Consider the following 15276-nt stretch of genomic DNA (forward strand, 5'->3'; position numbering starts at 1 on the left):
CCTGCTTGCTTCCTCTTTGTCTTCATTCCAAACTCACCATTCAGCTTCACTCCTCTAAGGACTCCTTCTCTGCTTTGTCTATACAATCAGACACAAAACAACTAATCACAAACCACCTCAATTCTCACCATGTCAAAAGGCCGTGTTTGTCTGTGAGTATTTGATTTCGTTCGGCTATTGAAACATTCACTAATTCTGCTTCATAGTGCCTACTCTGGAGGTACGACCTCTGTCTCCCAAACCACCAACAATCAGTGGCTCTGATTATGATCCAGAACACCATGCTAGCTATATAAAAAGGACTCGATACCTCTACGATCCTAAAATGGCTTATCCTTGAGGGATATGAGGTTGTGGTATGTTTTCCGATACAAGTCTCTTCCAACAGCCCCTAACAGTATAGTGTTTCCTCGCCGACGTTGGCCAAGTTGAGGACTTTGATGCTGTCGAGAAGAAGGCTCTGGCTCTCGGTGCTGAGCGTATGATCATTGAGAACCTACAGAAGGAATTCATCGAACAAATCGTCTTCCGAGCGATTCAGTGCAACGCCATCTACGAGGATCGATATCTTCTTGGAACCGCCCTTGCTCGACCCGTCATCGCTCGTGCTCAGGTCCGAGTCGCTGAGAAGTACAACTGCAACCTTCTGAGCCATGGCTGCACTGGTAAAGGAGTAAGTCTAGTTCTCAAACACAAAATGAATTCATTGCTAACATATCCTAGAACGAGTATGCCATAGCAATCTTGAAAACTGAACCATGCGACTAACAAATACCTTTTAGCCAAGTTCGTTTCGAACTCGCCTTCAAGGCCTGCAACCCTTCGATCAAAATCATTGCCCCTTGGCGACTACCTGAGTTCTGTGAAAAGTTCCAGGGCCGACAAGATCTTCTCAAGTTCGCTGCCGAGAACAACATCCCCGTCTCATCCACCCCCAAGGCTCCTTGGAGCCAAGACGAGAATCTTGTTCACTGCTCGTATGAAGCTGGCATCCTTGAGGATCCTGACCACACCCCTCCCAAGGACCTGTGGACCCAGACAGTCGACCCTCTCGAGGCCCCCGACAAGCCTTTCAACTTTGCCGTCCACTTCGAGAAGGGCCTACCTGTCAAGGTTGCCACCCCTGACCAGGAGGCCACTGACTCAGTAGAGCTCTTCAAGCTTCTCAACAAGATTGGACACGATCACGGCGTTGGCCGAATTGACATGTACGTATAGTCATTGTGATAAAGCACCAAGATATCAAACTTACAAAAGCAGTGTCGAGAACCGATGGATCGGACTCAAAAGCCGTGGCTGCTACGATACCCATGGCTTGACCATTGCTCGTCTCGCTCACGTTGATCTCGAGGGCCTTGTCCTTGACTCCAAGGTCCGTAAGCTTCGAGATCAATTTGTGACTGTTGAATGGTCTCAGTGCCTCTACAGCGGCATGTACTTCTCTCCCGAGCGTGAGTGGCTCGATGAGGCTATCGTCTCTGCTCAGAAGGGCGTCAATGGCCAGGTCCGTCTCCAAGTGTACAAGGGCAACGTCTACGTTCTCGGACGATCGAGCGAGACCAGCTCCCTCTATTCCCAGGAGGACGCTTCCATGGACAGCCTTGACACCTTCTCTCCCATGGATAGCACTGGCTTTATCGCTATCCAGTCCATTCGATTGGAGAAGTATGGCGTTCAAAAAGCCAAGGATGGTCAACCTCTCAGCCAGTCTTGAGGCTATGTAACAACAACATTGTAATAAAAGTGGTTTGATTTGGCGTTGGAATAGGAAAAAAGGTATAATAGCATGCAACTATCCAGCTTACATAGGAAGTAAAAAGAATCAGCTGTTAATTTCGAAATCAATTTCGTAACACATTGCGGATGTTAGAACACCTCTTGTGTTCCTATGGGTATCATATGTTCGGTTAATTCGCTGCTGGAGACTAGACTTTGGCTCTTCAGTCTCGGCGATGAGGCTTAGGACTACCGCTGCGCCTGCGTCGGTCTCGCGATCTCGAGCGGCGACGCTCCCTGCTTCCATCTCTGTCTCGTCGGTCACCTCCTTCTCGACCTTCCCTTCGATGGCCATCGCGATGGCGTCTGTGACCGTGTTCCCTCTCCCTCTCCCCATCCCTATCTCGGCGTCTCTCCCTGGGTCGATCTTCGTCTCTGTCCTTTCCAGCATCTTTATCGCGACTTCGACTCCTCCTGTGCCTACGATGGCGGCGTTCACGATCATGATCGCGGTCGTGGCTTCGACTGCGGTGTCGTCTTCTCTCCCTTCTTTCCGAACCATCTTGACGTCTTGAGCGCTCTCGTTTTTCGTTTCCACCCTCTTCCTCAGGAGGCCCGCTTGCTGGCCCGACCTTTCGTTTGCTGGGATCGATTTCCACTGCATTTGCACCAGAAGAGTCTCGCACAGGCGGTGGTAAGCCTAAAGCTGCTGCGATGGCGTCCTCTTCAGCCTCCTTGATCTTGCGCAGTTCTTCCTTTCGTGCCTTCTCGCGGCGGTCCTCCTCTGTTTCTCCATTTTCGTCGGGTTCTCCAGATTCATCTTCAGCTTTGGCGTACCAGCCCAAGTCGCGACCCTTTTGCCATCGTCCAACAGGTGCTTTGAGACTGTGGCCAAGATAATTCTCGCGATGGGAAGAGTTTGCAACTTCGTCCCAGCTGAAGTTGACGCCACCTCTGGAGCCGGATTTGCGGATGCTTGAAAGCAAATCCATGGTGTGATTTGTATAACTTAATTAAATCTCGAGTGTATTTTGTCCTTAATTGGCGAGTTTGTGCTTTTTGTTGATAAAGTAGACGTGAAGATTGTTGTGAGGTTGAAGTTTGAGGTCGAAATAATGCGCCATGACTGCACGGTATGAGCGCTAGAGCGGAACGCGACCGCTCCCTGTAGCACCCCTGGGGTATATAGAAGCGGAACCCCACGTCAATTCGCGGAAGCTTCATGCTCTAATCTTCAAACAAACACAACCAAACAAAAACATAAGACAAAGATCGCAGCTTTTGAGAATGTCGAACCCTAACGATCCCCCCCTGGACGAAATCCAATGGCGCTCTCCAATGGCGATCGCGCAAATGGGCGGCCTGCACAACAATACCATCCTCTTCTACTTCGCTGAATCACCCTTCTTTGAGCGCACATCGAACAACGCCGTGGTCTATAACCAAGCCATGAACGTACCCTCGATGTATCCCGTCATCCAAACGCGCGAAGCCTTTGAAACACATCTCAATACCATGTCTGGTCTCGAGTTCAGAGTCGTAGAGGAGCCTGCAGAGACTGGTCCTGGAGCTGGCACAGGCGTATGGGTGATTCGCAAACAGACAAGACGGAAGTCAGCGTACGACGACGATGAAATCACGGTGCACGCGTCGTACTTTGTTGTGGGAGAGAATATCTACATGGCACCAACCTTAAGCGGCATCCTAGCAGCACGAATTGTATGTGGTTTCGCGCATCTACTGGACCGATCTAACCTGTTATTATAGATGACAATATCTTTAAGCATCACGAACGCCGTCACAGCTGCTGAATCAGTTCGAAAATGGGGTCCTTCCAGGGGCAACTACTATGAGCTTCCAGCAGCCAAGACAACAACAAAGGCAAAAATCCAGGACTCTGCTGCCGCCACCCCAATGCCCCCAACAGACGAACCCAGCAAGGCCCCAATAGCTTCTACACCAGTTACACAGAAGGACGAAGAAAAGGAATTGGAAAAACTGGCCGAAGAGTCATTCATGATTCACATGAAGTACGGAGGCGAATATATCGATGAAAACCCCATCACAGGTCGCCCTGGAGAGTTCCACCTCACCACCACAGGCCGAAAACCACCGCAACTTGTCACGAAGGATAGCCCCATGAGGAGCATCACTGCTCCGACAATCAATACCAAAATTGAAGATAAGAAGGACAGCAAGGAGAAGACACCCAGATCAGCGACTGCCCCGAAACCCAAACGCAAGAAGAGCAAAATGGCGAACTCGACCAGTACACCAGCTGCATCATGAGGCAGATGTTGCTTGGGATAAAAGGGGCGTTCAAATGGGGAAAAGGACATTGTGATTCTTGCTGCTCTCTTTATACACTAGTTTGATACCCAATACAGTATGACTTTCACGAGCCTGCCTTGATTTGTTTCGCGTACTGGTATCCCGCCAATCAGCCTAGGGAGACACATTAGAGAACCATCTTCTCTTCGATTCAACAATCAGGTTCATAGTTTGCAACATTTAAGATGGGTTCGTAGATCAAATCGGTCAGGCTATATAAGTAAACCATGCTTATGTGATGACATCGAGCTCTCTCTCAGACACTGCCATAATAACTGGCCTAGGTTTAGGAAACATAACATGAATAAACGTAATTGGTTTAATCTATCATAAAAACTCCGTTTCTTATGTTGCCAATGGCCTAATTGTAGGCTTTTCATACAAAACACTTTTCTTTTACTCCACGACCCATCCCTTGCCGGGCACCCTTCTTTGCCTCACCTTCTTCTGAGGCAGAGGCCAGCCTTGGCCACCTGTACCCTCGGCTCTCAAATAAGGCACAACGATGCACTCCCTCACTGTAGCACCCTCTGTTTTGAGCTCCTTCATAGGCTTGCTGTAAGTGATAAGAGGCGTGCCCTTAGCCAGCATGGTCAAATGGCTGCCGGCGACATCTGTGAGAGCATGCATTCTTGTTTTGGGTCGCTTTGTTGAGTCGACTAGCTGTGTAGCTCGTTGAAGCTGGGAGTAGACGATGTAATCGGGGCACTCTTGCATGCTGATATGGGCGAGAGGAGAAGTAGGATGGATATACACTGAACGGTCACTCTCAACATCTTCGCCGACGTGGATAGGCATCAAGGGGACATAAGGCACGTCGATTGACCGGCGTGGCTTACGGTAATGCTCAGGAGGGTTTGGTGTGAGATCTGCTCGAATGGCGACCTGGTCGATGAATCCTTGTGCAACCATCTGTTTGAGTGCACCCACCTGCCTGGGAGTCGGGGCATCCAGCTGGTCTTGGTACCTGAGGTTGGCGAAAGCAGGCACGTTGATTTTTAGTAGTTCTGTAATCTGTCGACGCAACTGCTGAGCTTCCTTGAGCACCTTGAACCGAACGAAATGGTTCTCGCACCACGCCTCCGTAGGCTCGTGGGCAAATTCTGCTACAACTTGCAAAATCTTCATGGCATCCGATTTGTCATCCAAGAAGCAGAAATTCTTATGGACTTCGTTGAACATTTTTCGAACGTTGGCCTGGTGGCTCTCTGCTTGAACGTCGGCTGTTGTTCGAATAGCGTTGTCGTCCTTTTCTGCAAGCTGTGGGATGGCTTGGTTCTCAGGAAGGAAGATCTCCGCCACTGATAGACCAGCAACTAGAGCGATTGCATATTGGATGCAACCTTCGAAATGCCCAACCAACAGAATGCGGGCGAACCTGGGGGAGAGAGGGAACACAGACATTGTTTGGCCGATTCGGGTGACCTTTCCGTTGGAATCAACAGCAGATAGATATGTCAGAAGCTTCTCGGCCTTGGCAAGAGCGCGTCGATCTGGTGGTGTAGGGAAGGGGAAATTGACAACATGCTGCAGATTCATGGCCTTCAGCTGTAGCACAATGCCTTCGAGGGGCATTCTCAACAGCTCAGGATCTGTGAACTCGGGGAAATCTCGCTCGTAAACCGCAGAGGAATAGAGCCTGTAACAGTGACCGGGGCCGGTACGACCAGCACGACCAGATCGTTGATTTGCACTGGCCTGACTGATCCAGCCGATGCCATAGCTCTGAACACCACTCAGTCGATCGTACTGCCGCTCTTTGGAACGTCCACAGTCGAAGACATAGCGAATGCCGGGAATGGTCAAACTAGTTTCAGCCACGTTAGTAGCCAAGATGATGTTTCGTGTGCCTTCAGGTGCTGGCTCAAAGACTCTCATCTGCTCTCGTGTTGGTAGCAGGGAGTAGAGAGGCAGAACTCGCATCTTGAGAGGCGCGGCTTCTTGATCTTCCTCAATCTTAAATTCGTCCTCCTCTTCATCCTCGTCATCTGTAATTATCTCGTCAAAGTCGTCACCGTCACCGTCACCATTTCGATCATCCATATCGCCAAACTCGATGTCCTCAACTTCAAGAGGAGCGTCATTAGCGTTGATCTGTACTTTGGGGCCATCTGCGGTTTTGGGGCCGCCGAACGCCGTCTTAAGCTGCTTGCTGAGCTGGAGGATCTCGTTACGACCAGTCAAAAACACCAAAATATCACCAGGTGGCAGCTTCTTGTGGCCTCTGCTGATCTTTCGGAACGCCTCCTCGACATAATCGTGTTGCGTCCTTCGAGAGAAATGGTTAGTAACGGGATGTTGTCGACCCTCAACTTCAAGGACAGGAGGTGGCGTGGCAAAGAGTGTCGGGTTCATGGTCATATCCTCAATTCGTAGCGTGGCCGACATGATGATGAGCTTCAGGGGCTTCATTGTGGAATCCTCCGCGGCCAACTCGGCTCGAAGCTTGATAACTCTGCTGAGCATACCAATAAGAATATCCGTATTGGCACTTCTTTCGTGAGCTTCGTCAATAACAATGGCGGAGTATTTCTTGAGGGTGATGTCCTGTGCAACCTCACGCATCAACACACCATCAGTCATGAACTTGATAGAAGTTTCAGGCTTCACTGTGCCCTCAAAACGAATCTGATAAGCGACCGCTCCAGATTTGTCGCCAAGTTCCTCAGCAACTCGCTTCGACATACTGACTGCGGCGACTCGACGGGGTTGCGTGATGCCGATAAGACCAGGCGTGGGACCATCAGGAGAACCATATCCCGACTCGTACAGAAACTGAGGGATTTGGGTAGTCTTTCCGGAACCTGTAGATCCACATATAACCACAATGTTATGGTTGTGAATTGCTTCCATTATCCTTTGCTCCTCTGAAACCACGGGAAGTTTGAGGCGAGCTTCCTGGATCTCGGGTGTTCTGGTGACCGAAACGCTGTAAACCTTTCGGTTGGTATTTTGTGTTGGTTGTAGCTCCATAGGTAGAGAATCTTGCTCGGGTGCTCGAGGGACAAAATTGTCTGGTTTGGGGATTTCTAGATTGGTCGTTGTTCCTTCGATCGATTGGTATCCGAGGGCTTGGTTTCGCGCCTGATGCGCCCAGGCCTTGAAGGCGGACGATCTTTGCGCTTTGTTCTCGGAACCATCCTCCAAGTCCTCGTCAGAGTCGTCGTCCGATTCCTCGCTTGATTCATCTTCGTCTTCTTCTTCACCATCTTCACTTTGACTATCTTGTTCGTCGCGTGTTTTTTTCGAGGCTTCGTCGTCACTGAATCCGTACCACTCGTCGCTGTCGCCGTCGTCGCTATTGCTGTCGCTTGTGTCCTCATCTGACTCCCCCGACTCAGGCTGCGGTGCTTCGACAGGGGCGATTGAAAATTTCGACTTCACTCCACCGCGCTTCTGTCGCTTCTTGATCACGGGCTTTCCTTCGTCGTCGACTTCGAGCGGTCGCTTGAGACCTGAGCCGATGGATGGGGCAGTCGTTGGTTTCGATTCTGAGAGCTCTTGGGGCGCGGATGCTACCTGTGTCACTGAGGCTGTAGCTTTCGACGGTTTTGACTCCTCTTCAGATGCGTCACTCTCGTCGCTCTCTTCGCTCCAGTCAACTTCGTCCACGTTCCTCTCCTTTCTCTTTTCAAACAGAATCTTCTCTCTCTCTTCTTTGCCTCCCTCCAGGCCGGCCTTCTCCTCTCTCATAGCCCTCCGCTGAGCCTCCTTCTTGGTTTCGCGACCACGCCCCATGACGCGACTGCTGGCGAACAAGCTGGTGTCGACCTGTTCCTCGGCAAGTTTGGCCAGAAGCTCGCGGTTCTCGTCCTTGCGCAGCTTGCCCTCAATGTACTTTTCTTGACGCTTGGCCTTCTTTGCGCTCATCTTCCCGCCCTCTTGGCGTAGTTCGGCCTTTAATTGGGCCTTCTTGGCCTCGCGATCAGCCTTTGCTGTTGGAAGCAGCTCGTCCTGGTTGGTGTCTTGGACTTCATGTTGAGCATTTTCTTTTGCCCGCTCACGGGCGAGCACTTTGTGCTTCCTCTGACGAGGAACGTATTTGGACATTGCTGGTTTCGTTGTTACTCTTCTAAAGGTGTAGGTCAAGTAGGTAGCAGTAATAAATTTTGGTCAAAAGACATTCTGCCGTGCATCACCGTCAAAATCTGGATCTACTCTGAGTTTAGCGCGGGGCGATGGACCCAATCTGGTGGGGCTAACAGTGATACCCTTGAGCGACAGAAATAATCGTCATATTGTGTGGTGAAGATGGTTACTACTTTTGTCGGTAGGGCTGGCTTGGTGACTTGCAACAGAAAACTGGCCAAGTTAACTGTCAAGTGGAGGCTTGGTATTCTAGTCAAAACTCAATGGTCGATCCAAGTTGGTGTTTTCCCCGGTATCCCGGTTGTGCTGAAGGAAGAAGCTGTGGCTGTTGAGCAAGTCTTTTGTATTGTGAGAATAAGGTTGCTTTTGTGCCCTACTTTGTTTGAATGGAAAAGTCAATATTGTCTTTAAAGTTGTAAACCACCAAGTAAATCGTTCCTCGCTCACAGTCTTCAAGCATGTTAGATACAACGAGCGGGCTGGATACAACTGTGGAATTCCACATTAAAATAGGTATTTTCTTGTCCAGATGGAAAGAATAATAAGAGACCACATTCGGTGTGCTAAAAGGAACAATATTGGCATGGATGCCATAAATAAGAGAGAATTGATCACTGGCTAGCATAGTTAAATCAACATTCATAACCGCTCAGGGCTACATCTTACTATTGGTGTCGTTCTCAACTCTTGTTAGCATTTCTGTTTTTATTGCAACCCATCTGTGAAATATTAGTAGCCTAAAGATGAAATAATAGGCACATGCAACTTCCGTGTTCAAATGTGGTTATTCAAGCAAGCTCGATGAGTTCAAAAAACAAGCAAGCACAGCAACTGCCTGAGACCCCCAAAGTGAGCTACTAATTTCATCACCTATATCATCGACGATCCATTTTTTTACACCGTGAGGCCGACTTTATTGGATGTGTCACTACGTAGCACCAGAAGCTCTTGGTTCTCACAGCTCATCTCTTTTACCAACATTAAACCCATTCACCATGGATTCAATTGATGTCAGAGAAGACTCTTTCCCCTCTCGATCCCGAGAGATCTCAGGACAAGTGAACGGAGTCGCCACCGAAATCACATCCACCAGCTTTACAGACAAGATCCTAATCACCATCTCCCAAGAAGGCCGCCTCTCACAATGGGTACATAAACTTGCCGTAACTACATGATCTCCCTGCTAACTATTTTCTAAATAGATACAAGTCCCTCTGACAGGATCCTCATCTGGCGTGGTTGAGATGAATCTACCAAGCTCGAACAAGGGTCTTCTCCCCTCAACGCATCTCACACCAACAACGTTGTTCGGAGGCGGGGGTGAGGAGCGCGAGACTTTGGGGCAGCTTTATGCGGCACAAATTGCAAGTCAAATATGTCTGAGGTCGCCGGACGATCGACGCATTCTTGTTCTGGGTCTTGGTCTTGCCAAAACTGATCTTGAGCGTGAAGCTTTCTTTGATCTGTTGGAACTTGTTCAGCAGGTCCTATAAGCTCTAAACGAAATCACGAGCACCGTTGCCTCCGGATTGTCTATTCTGTGATCAAACCACTACATTGTGACCTGCTTTCAACATTCTTCAGCCGACCCGCAGCGACTTGTTAATGCACATCAACATACTACGAAGGCAGGGATGAGGGAGGAACATCACTGAGGCGCCGGAACCACCTCCAGTCGTCGGTATATGGATATCAAGACCAACCTTACGGAGGCAATAGAGAATCCGTGCTGAGGAACATTCATGTATTCATTAAAGATGCACGGTCAACACAAATCCTAGCGCGTATCTGCTCTCAGACAGAGTCCTGAACTTTGTCTGCATATCTACTTGGCACCCAGAGCAACATCGCCATCAACAATCCTTTTTTTGTAACCTGGTCGACTTGTGAGCGTGAGATCAGTGACGACAACCTGGCCTTTTATAGCCAGCGCAACGACCAAATTGTCAGCAGTCACAATGAAAAAGGGGAGCGTGGCAGTAAAAGGACAGCCACTCGTATACGGAGCATGACAATTAAGCGTTCATCCAAGTCCTTCGCCTAGCGCTTTTAACAATAACTTAGATGCTACTATACAACCATATCTCATGACGTTGGTGCCCGGTTCTTGCGATCCCTGTTTTGAATTTAGTGTTTGGTTCAACCTTATTAAGAAGTCAACTTACGTGCTAAGCCTCCTGGAGAGTTGCTGCAACTTCGTGTCGTTATTGGCGTCCTCGGCAGCCTTCTGGAGGGCAGTGTTTCGTTCCTCCTCCTGGTGCTTAACCACTTCGTCGTGAGTAGGTGGCAGCCTCTCGTTCTGCAAATCAACCTTTCGCGCATCCTCGAATCCGTTAATAGCGTTCTTGAGACCCTCAGCACCGAGCATGAGGGTTCCAGCGGGCAATCTTCCGCCAGAAACAGTCTTGAGCTCTGTGACCTTCTCTGATTCCTCGCGAAGCACTTGGAATACGCGAGACAGGCGACCAATGGCCAGGATCTTGTTCTTGATGGCCCGTCGTCGAACCTCAATTGACTCGGGGTCGTTAGAGAGGGCAGGCGAGGCGGGTCCGGGAGAGGTTGAAGAAGGTGTCTCCTCCTTGAGCTCCTCCTCTGAGCATGTGCTTAGAATGGCAATAAGCATGTCGGTAATCTTCTCTCCGACGAAAGGAAGAGACCAGGTAAAGACATCCATGAAGTTGGGGAGCCAGTAAGGGTGAGGAGTGCAGTTGAACTGTCGAATATTCATGACATTGTTCTCGTACTTCAGAACGGCGGCCTTGTTGTTGTAGACGTCGAGATAGTTGGGAGCAGAGAAAATGGTCATAACACTGGGGAAACCCGTGGTTCGCGTCTTGCGATACATACGGTAGCCGGCATCTTGGGCCTCATGGGCGCGAATAATCGAGAGAAGGTTGTTCTTTTCCAAAAAGGCACAAGCGGCAGGGTAGGAGAAGAAGTAAGAGCATCCTCGAACGTGATTGTGCAAGAAATAGTCGCTGGTCTTCTCCTGGCCAAAGTCTTCGAGAGGATCAGCCCAGAGGATATCACACATAAGACCCTGAGTAGGAGGCTCGCGGAAACGGTCAATCTATAAAGCATTAGCTACATGACCACATCAAGGCAGACTTAAATGGTGACGCACGCTCTTGAGGTCGTCCAGAGTGTGCAACTCGGGGCTCAGTCCACCGTGAATGCAAAGAAACTGCTTGTTCATAACAGCCGCGAGAGGAAGGGCACAGAAAGAATCCATGCATGCCTCGTAGATAGTCTCGGAGTATTTGTGCTTGCATTCAAGCTTGAAGGTGAAGTAGTCGGTCAAGTGGCGACATTCGTGGTTTCCTCGCAGCAGCCAGAGCGTCTTGGGGTAGTGAATCTTGAGACACCAGAGGTAGAGAACACACTCTATGCTGAAATAACCTCGGTCGACGTAGTCACCAAGGAAGAGATATCGGGTCTCGGAGGGGTCACCACCAACTTCGAAGAGCTTCATGAGATCGTAGTACTGTCCGTGAACGTCACCACAGACGGTGATGGGAGCGTCCATCTCGAGAAGGTTGGGCTCGGCGCGCAGAAGCTCGGTACCCTTCTTAAGAATCCAAAGAGCCTGCTCCTCGGTAAGACGACCTTCGCGGTAGAAATGTTGCTTGAGGAACTGAAGGTTGGGCTTGGAATGGGTTTCATCCTCGAAGAACTGCTCGTCGGTAGGCTTGTACATGGCAGGAGCTTGTACATCTGAGAAAATACAAGATATCCGGGTCAGTCAAGATCTTCGATAACCGAGTTTGCGAAATGGTGGTAGCCATATTGATCCATCATCTGGCAAAGACAAGCCGAGGGACAACTGAAAGTGACTGCGGACGAATCTGCGACCAAAGTGCTGTCGATGATGATGGCGGGGTCGAGACGACGACAGCTGGAGGGGGGATCTGACGAACCTTTGCACACACGCTCCATGGTGCTGACTTGAGTGTTGTCCTCCATGGTGTGAATAGTGAAATCGATCTCGGGGACCGGCTTCTTTTCCTGGATTGCGCGAATGGCATTGTCGACCTGGACGTTGCGTCGCTCCTCAGCAGAGGGCGCAGTGTTGGCCTCGCCTTCAGAGTCCATGGTGGGCGGCTAGAGAGACGAGAAAGAAGAGCGGGCGGCGGTGAAGTATGTTGAAGCTTGCTGTAATGAAATGCAGAATGCGACTATATATGTAAATGGACAAAACGGTTCTGGGTAGAAGCCGTGGTTGAGTTTGAAAGAAGACGGTTCCCTCTACAGGATAGGGCTGATCAGAAAGAGCGGGAAGGCAAAGACAGGTTGGGAGGTAAGAACTCTCAGCAGCCACTACCAGTTGGGAGATGACGGGGGTGAGCAGTTCTAGTGGAGGGCCAGATCAGACTCAGGTACCTTGGGAGGGAGCTCAAGTACCAGGACAGTATTTGGCAGGTGGAGATGTACCAGTGAATGCGGGCGAGGTACTTTTCCAGCGTCCAGGTCTGAGGATTCCAATCTGACAGCTCCTCAGGTTTATTCCACTGACAGTTCTGTGCTTTGTCCAATGAAAAAGATGGCAGTTGATGTGGTAGCATTTGATAGAGTCTTTACTCGCGTGGTCATTCATTATAACTCACTCATTCACTGTCAAGGGTACTGCTACTATCTATCCCCTACAGTTCAATTTTGTTGCGCTACTGCGCACTTCAGTCCTTCAGTCTAGCTCGGCAAACCCTCCACAAGGGACCGCATCCCCTGATTGCACTGAAAAAGGTCCGTCTGAAAATAGAATGGGCCTGATATTCATCAATGAGACATGGATCAACTTTAAAGTGGTGAAGCGGTGAAACCAGCGATATGGCTCTTATCGTATTTCAACCGTTTGCGCATTACCAATACAGGTATCAAAAGCCTTTGTCCCCTCATGACCAGGTAGCTGCCAGTTCATCCAGTAGGTCCAATAGGATCAGATCAATTTAGTATCAGGAATCTGAGTTTTGGCGATCTGAAGAGGATCGTTCTTTTTGCATTCCTTATTACCCCACATATCAGTTGCTGCCACTTACTTCACTGTTCATTCTGCTGGATTTAAGCTGATTCGTGGGAGACCCATCTTGATTATTCTGCACTGCTGCCAGGCTCAAATCGATACGCGACCAAAGTTGTGTTTACTCAAACCTGTATTTCGTTGGAAAATCTCTAACATCTAATTCCTAAACTCCCGTCCCAAATGCATGACATAACCAGCTTGAGCTTCCCATAATTGCTTCAAGGCAAGCAGTAGCCTCCATCGACAATCAAGTCATGGCCAGTTGTGAAAGAGGAGGCGTCGCTAGCCAGGTACAAGTAAGCGCCCTTGAGCTCTCCGGTTTCGCCCTGACGTCTATGCATGATGTTAGCCAAGACAATGAGTTTGAGAATCAACCTGGACTTACCCGGCGACTGTCTTTTCCTTGAACACGTTCTTGACGTCCTCGCTGATAAAGTCTGTGATTTCGGTCTTGATATATCCTGGAGACACAGTGTTGACACGGGCAAAGCCTGTCCATTCCACAGCGATGGATTTGCCTGTAATATTTGCAGTCAGTCATCGAGTTTGTAACCAGCTCTACGCAAGATTGGTGACTTACAGAAGTGAATGACAGCAGCCTTTGAAGCGTTGTACACAGCCTGTAGTTGCGGGATGTTGACGATGCTTCCGCTCATCGATGCTGTAGCAATGAAGCTGCCCGCCACAAAGTTTGTCAATTTCTTTCCATCTAATGTTGTGCCCTCCTTCTTCTGTCTTCGGAAATGCGCTCCTGCGCTCTTGGCGCACCACATGACGCCGTCAACGTTGACTTCCATGACACGACGGGCTCTCTCGGTAGGGCCGTCAATGAAAGCGCCATCTTCCCAGGCGATGCCACTGTTGGCTACAAAGATGTCCAGTCGACCGTTGAACTCAGCGACGATGTCGTTGATGGCCTGTTCAACCGCCTCAGGTGAGATGACATTGACTTGGTAAGCCCGACCTAGTTTTATATAAGCCACCGCACGGTGGAAAACCAGGGTTGAATGCACTCACACTTGACACGATATTCCTTCTCGATGTTCTCAGCTTCGGCCAGCGCCTGCTTGTTACTGTTGTACCAGATAGCCACGTTGGCTCCAGCCTCAGCAAGCGCATGAGCAATAGCCAGGCCGATACCTGCGCCAGCGCCAGAGACAATAGCTGTGCGTCCCTTCAGAGAGAAGAGCGACATGACTCGGGAAGTATCAGGGATACCAAAGTTGCCATGATGGAATGTTCCTGTTCTTGAATCCATGATGGCTTCGAAATAAGCTGAATTGGGAAAAGATGAGTTATATGGTGAGTCGCAGTGAGAAAGGTTCAAGTCAACAAGGTTATTCCGCAGCATGTGCAGGGCATCTTGACGCTTTATATAGTGTCCCGTAAGCTTTTAACCAAACATCACGCGCCTCGGCTATCATGCCAATGGATATAAGCTTCCATTCTCATTTTGCGACATTTACTGTATCGACGAACCAAACACAGCAAAACAGCAGCATCTCTGTTGGCCCTGGTCCCTTGTAGTGGAACCCAAATTGACAACATATCTTGAAGTTCACAAGGCACAAGCTCGTCTCCACCGTCTGGCGCACCTATCAAGATGCTTCATCGCAAGATTAGCCGTTGTAGGACTTGAATCTGCAGTGCTTTCCGTAGTCTATCTAAGTAGGTAGTCCACGTTGTGCCCATGACTTTCCAATACCTTTGGCAGGGTCAGGGTGTTTAATACGGCAGTACAGCAATGCAGCTTTCGGTCCCGGCTAATTCTCCTTGTCTCACCAAGCCATGGAAGTCTATCAAGCATGCACTGAAAGCCCCCAGAGCTGGACACCTCATGAATCAATCGCGGGGTAGAGGCATCAAAGCCCCACCATTTATCAATGGTTCATGTCAGTGCTAAACTCTGTCTATTTAGCCTGGGGATTGACGGACAAAAATATATACCTGTAGGTAGACAATAACATTTCAATCCATCCATCATGGAATATTTTCACGCATATGAAATTGAACAAACGGTTTCTTGTTTATATCTCCATGTTGCTATAATATGATAGCTCCCAAGTCGCCGAAGCAACCTCTAGTGTTCAGAATCAAGTTCAGGTTTGGATTTGGAACCGGAA

The 15276-nt window shown here is 49.4% G+C and overlaps 7 protein-coding genes across 7 annotated transcripts; 3 read left to right on the forward strand and 4 right to left on the reverse strand.

Annotated features, from left to right (window-relative positions):
- Positions 1–129: 129 nt before the first annotated feature.
- On the forward strand, positions 130–1838 carry FGSG_06098 (argininosuccinate synthase; the record flags this gene model as incomplete). The annotated part of the gene is made up of 7 exons (XM_011326420.1): positions 130–152; positions 207–220; positions 301–356; positions 434–673; positions 724–728; positions 783–1208; positions 1261–1838. 7 exons carry the CDS (start codon positions 130–132, stop codon positions 1712–1714), a joined length of 1218 nt encoding a protein of 405 aa, XP_011324722.1. The 3' UTR covers positions 1715–1838.
- Positions 1839–1852: 14 nt separating this feature from the next.
- FGSG_06099 (uncharacterized protein) lies at positions 1853–2790 on the reverse strand. The gene has a single exon (XM_011326421.1). It carries the CDS (start codon positions 2706–2708, stop codon positions 1941–1943), a length of 768 nt encoding a protein of 255 aa, XP_011324723.1. The 5' UTR covers positions 2709–2790; the 3' UTR covers positions 1853–1940.
- Positions 2791–3003: 213 nt separating this feature from the next.
- Positions 3004–4005, forward strand: FGSG_06100 (uncharacterized protein; the record flags this gene model as incomplete). The annotated part of the gene is made up of 2 exons (XM_011326422.1): positions 3004–3435; positions 3484–4005. 2 exons carry the CDS (start codon positions 3004–3006, stop codon positions 4003–4005), a joined length of 954 nt encoding a protein of 317 aa, XP_011324724.1.
- A 366-nt stretch (positions 4006–4371) lies between these two features.
- FGSG_06101 (uncharacterized protein) lies at positions 4372–8100 on the reverse strand. Its single transcript, XM_011326423.1, has one exon. It carries the CDS (start codon positions 8095–8097, stop codon positions 4444–4446), a length of 3654 nt encoding a protein of 1217 aa, XP_011324725.1. The 5' UTR covers positions 8098–8100; the 3' UTR covers positions 4372–4443.
- A 1031-nt stretch (positions 8101–9131) lies between these two features.
- FGSG_06102 (uncharacterized protein) lies at positions 9132–10162 on the forward strand (the record flags this gene model as incomplete). Its single annotated transcript, XM_011326424.1, has 2 exons — positions 9132–9284; positions 9339–10162. 2 exons carry the CDS (start codon positions 9132–9134, stop codon positions 9627–9629), a joined length of 444 nt encoding a protein of 147 aa, XP_011324726.1. The 3' UTR covers positions 9630–10162.
- Positions 10163–10297: 135 nt separating this feature from the next.
- Positions 10298–12099, reverse strand: FGSG_06103 (serine/threonine-protein phosphatase 2B catalytic subunit; the record flags this gene model as incomplete). The annotated part of the gene is made up of 3 exons (XM_011326425.1): positions 10298–11206; positions 11261–11850; positions 12054–12099. 3 exons carry the CDS (start codon positions 12097–12099, stop codon positions 10298–10300), a joined length of 1545 nt encoding a protein of 514 aa, XP_011324727.1.
- Positions 12100–13371: 1272 nt separating this feature from the next.
- FGSG_06104 (uncharacterized protein) lies at positions 13372–14411 on the reverse strand (the record flags this gene model as incomplete). Its single annotated transcript, XM_011326426.1, has 4 exons — positions 13372–13486; positions 13539–13671; positions 13734–14117; positions 14171–14411. The coding sequence occupies 4 exons, from the start codon at positions 14409–14411 to the stop codon at positions 13372–13374; spliced, it is 873 nt and encodes a 290-aa protein (XP_011324728.1).
- Positions 14412–15276: the final 865 nt, after the last annotated feature.

This window comes from Fusarium graminearum, chromosome 3 (genome assembly GCF_000240135.3).
Source record: "Fusarium graminearum PH-1 chromosome 3, whole genome shotgun sequence".
NCBI lineage: Eukaryota > Fungi > Ascomycota > Sordariomycetes > Hypocreales > Nectriaceae > Fusarium > Fusarium graminearum.

Excerpts from the sequence above, each read along its gene's own strand:
- FGSG_06099 (XM_011326421.1), bottom strand. The coding sequence starts at position 2,708 with ATGGATTTGCTTTCAAGCATCCGCAAATCCGGCTCCAGAGGTGGCGTC.
- FGSG_06101 (XM_011326423.1), bottom strand. The coding sequence starts at position 8,097 with ATGTCCAAATACGTTCCTCGTCAGAGGAAGCACAAAGTGCTCGCCCGT.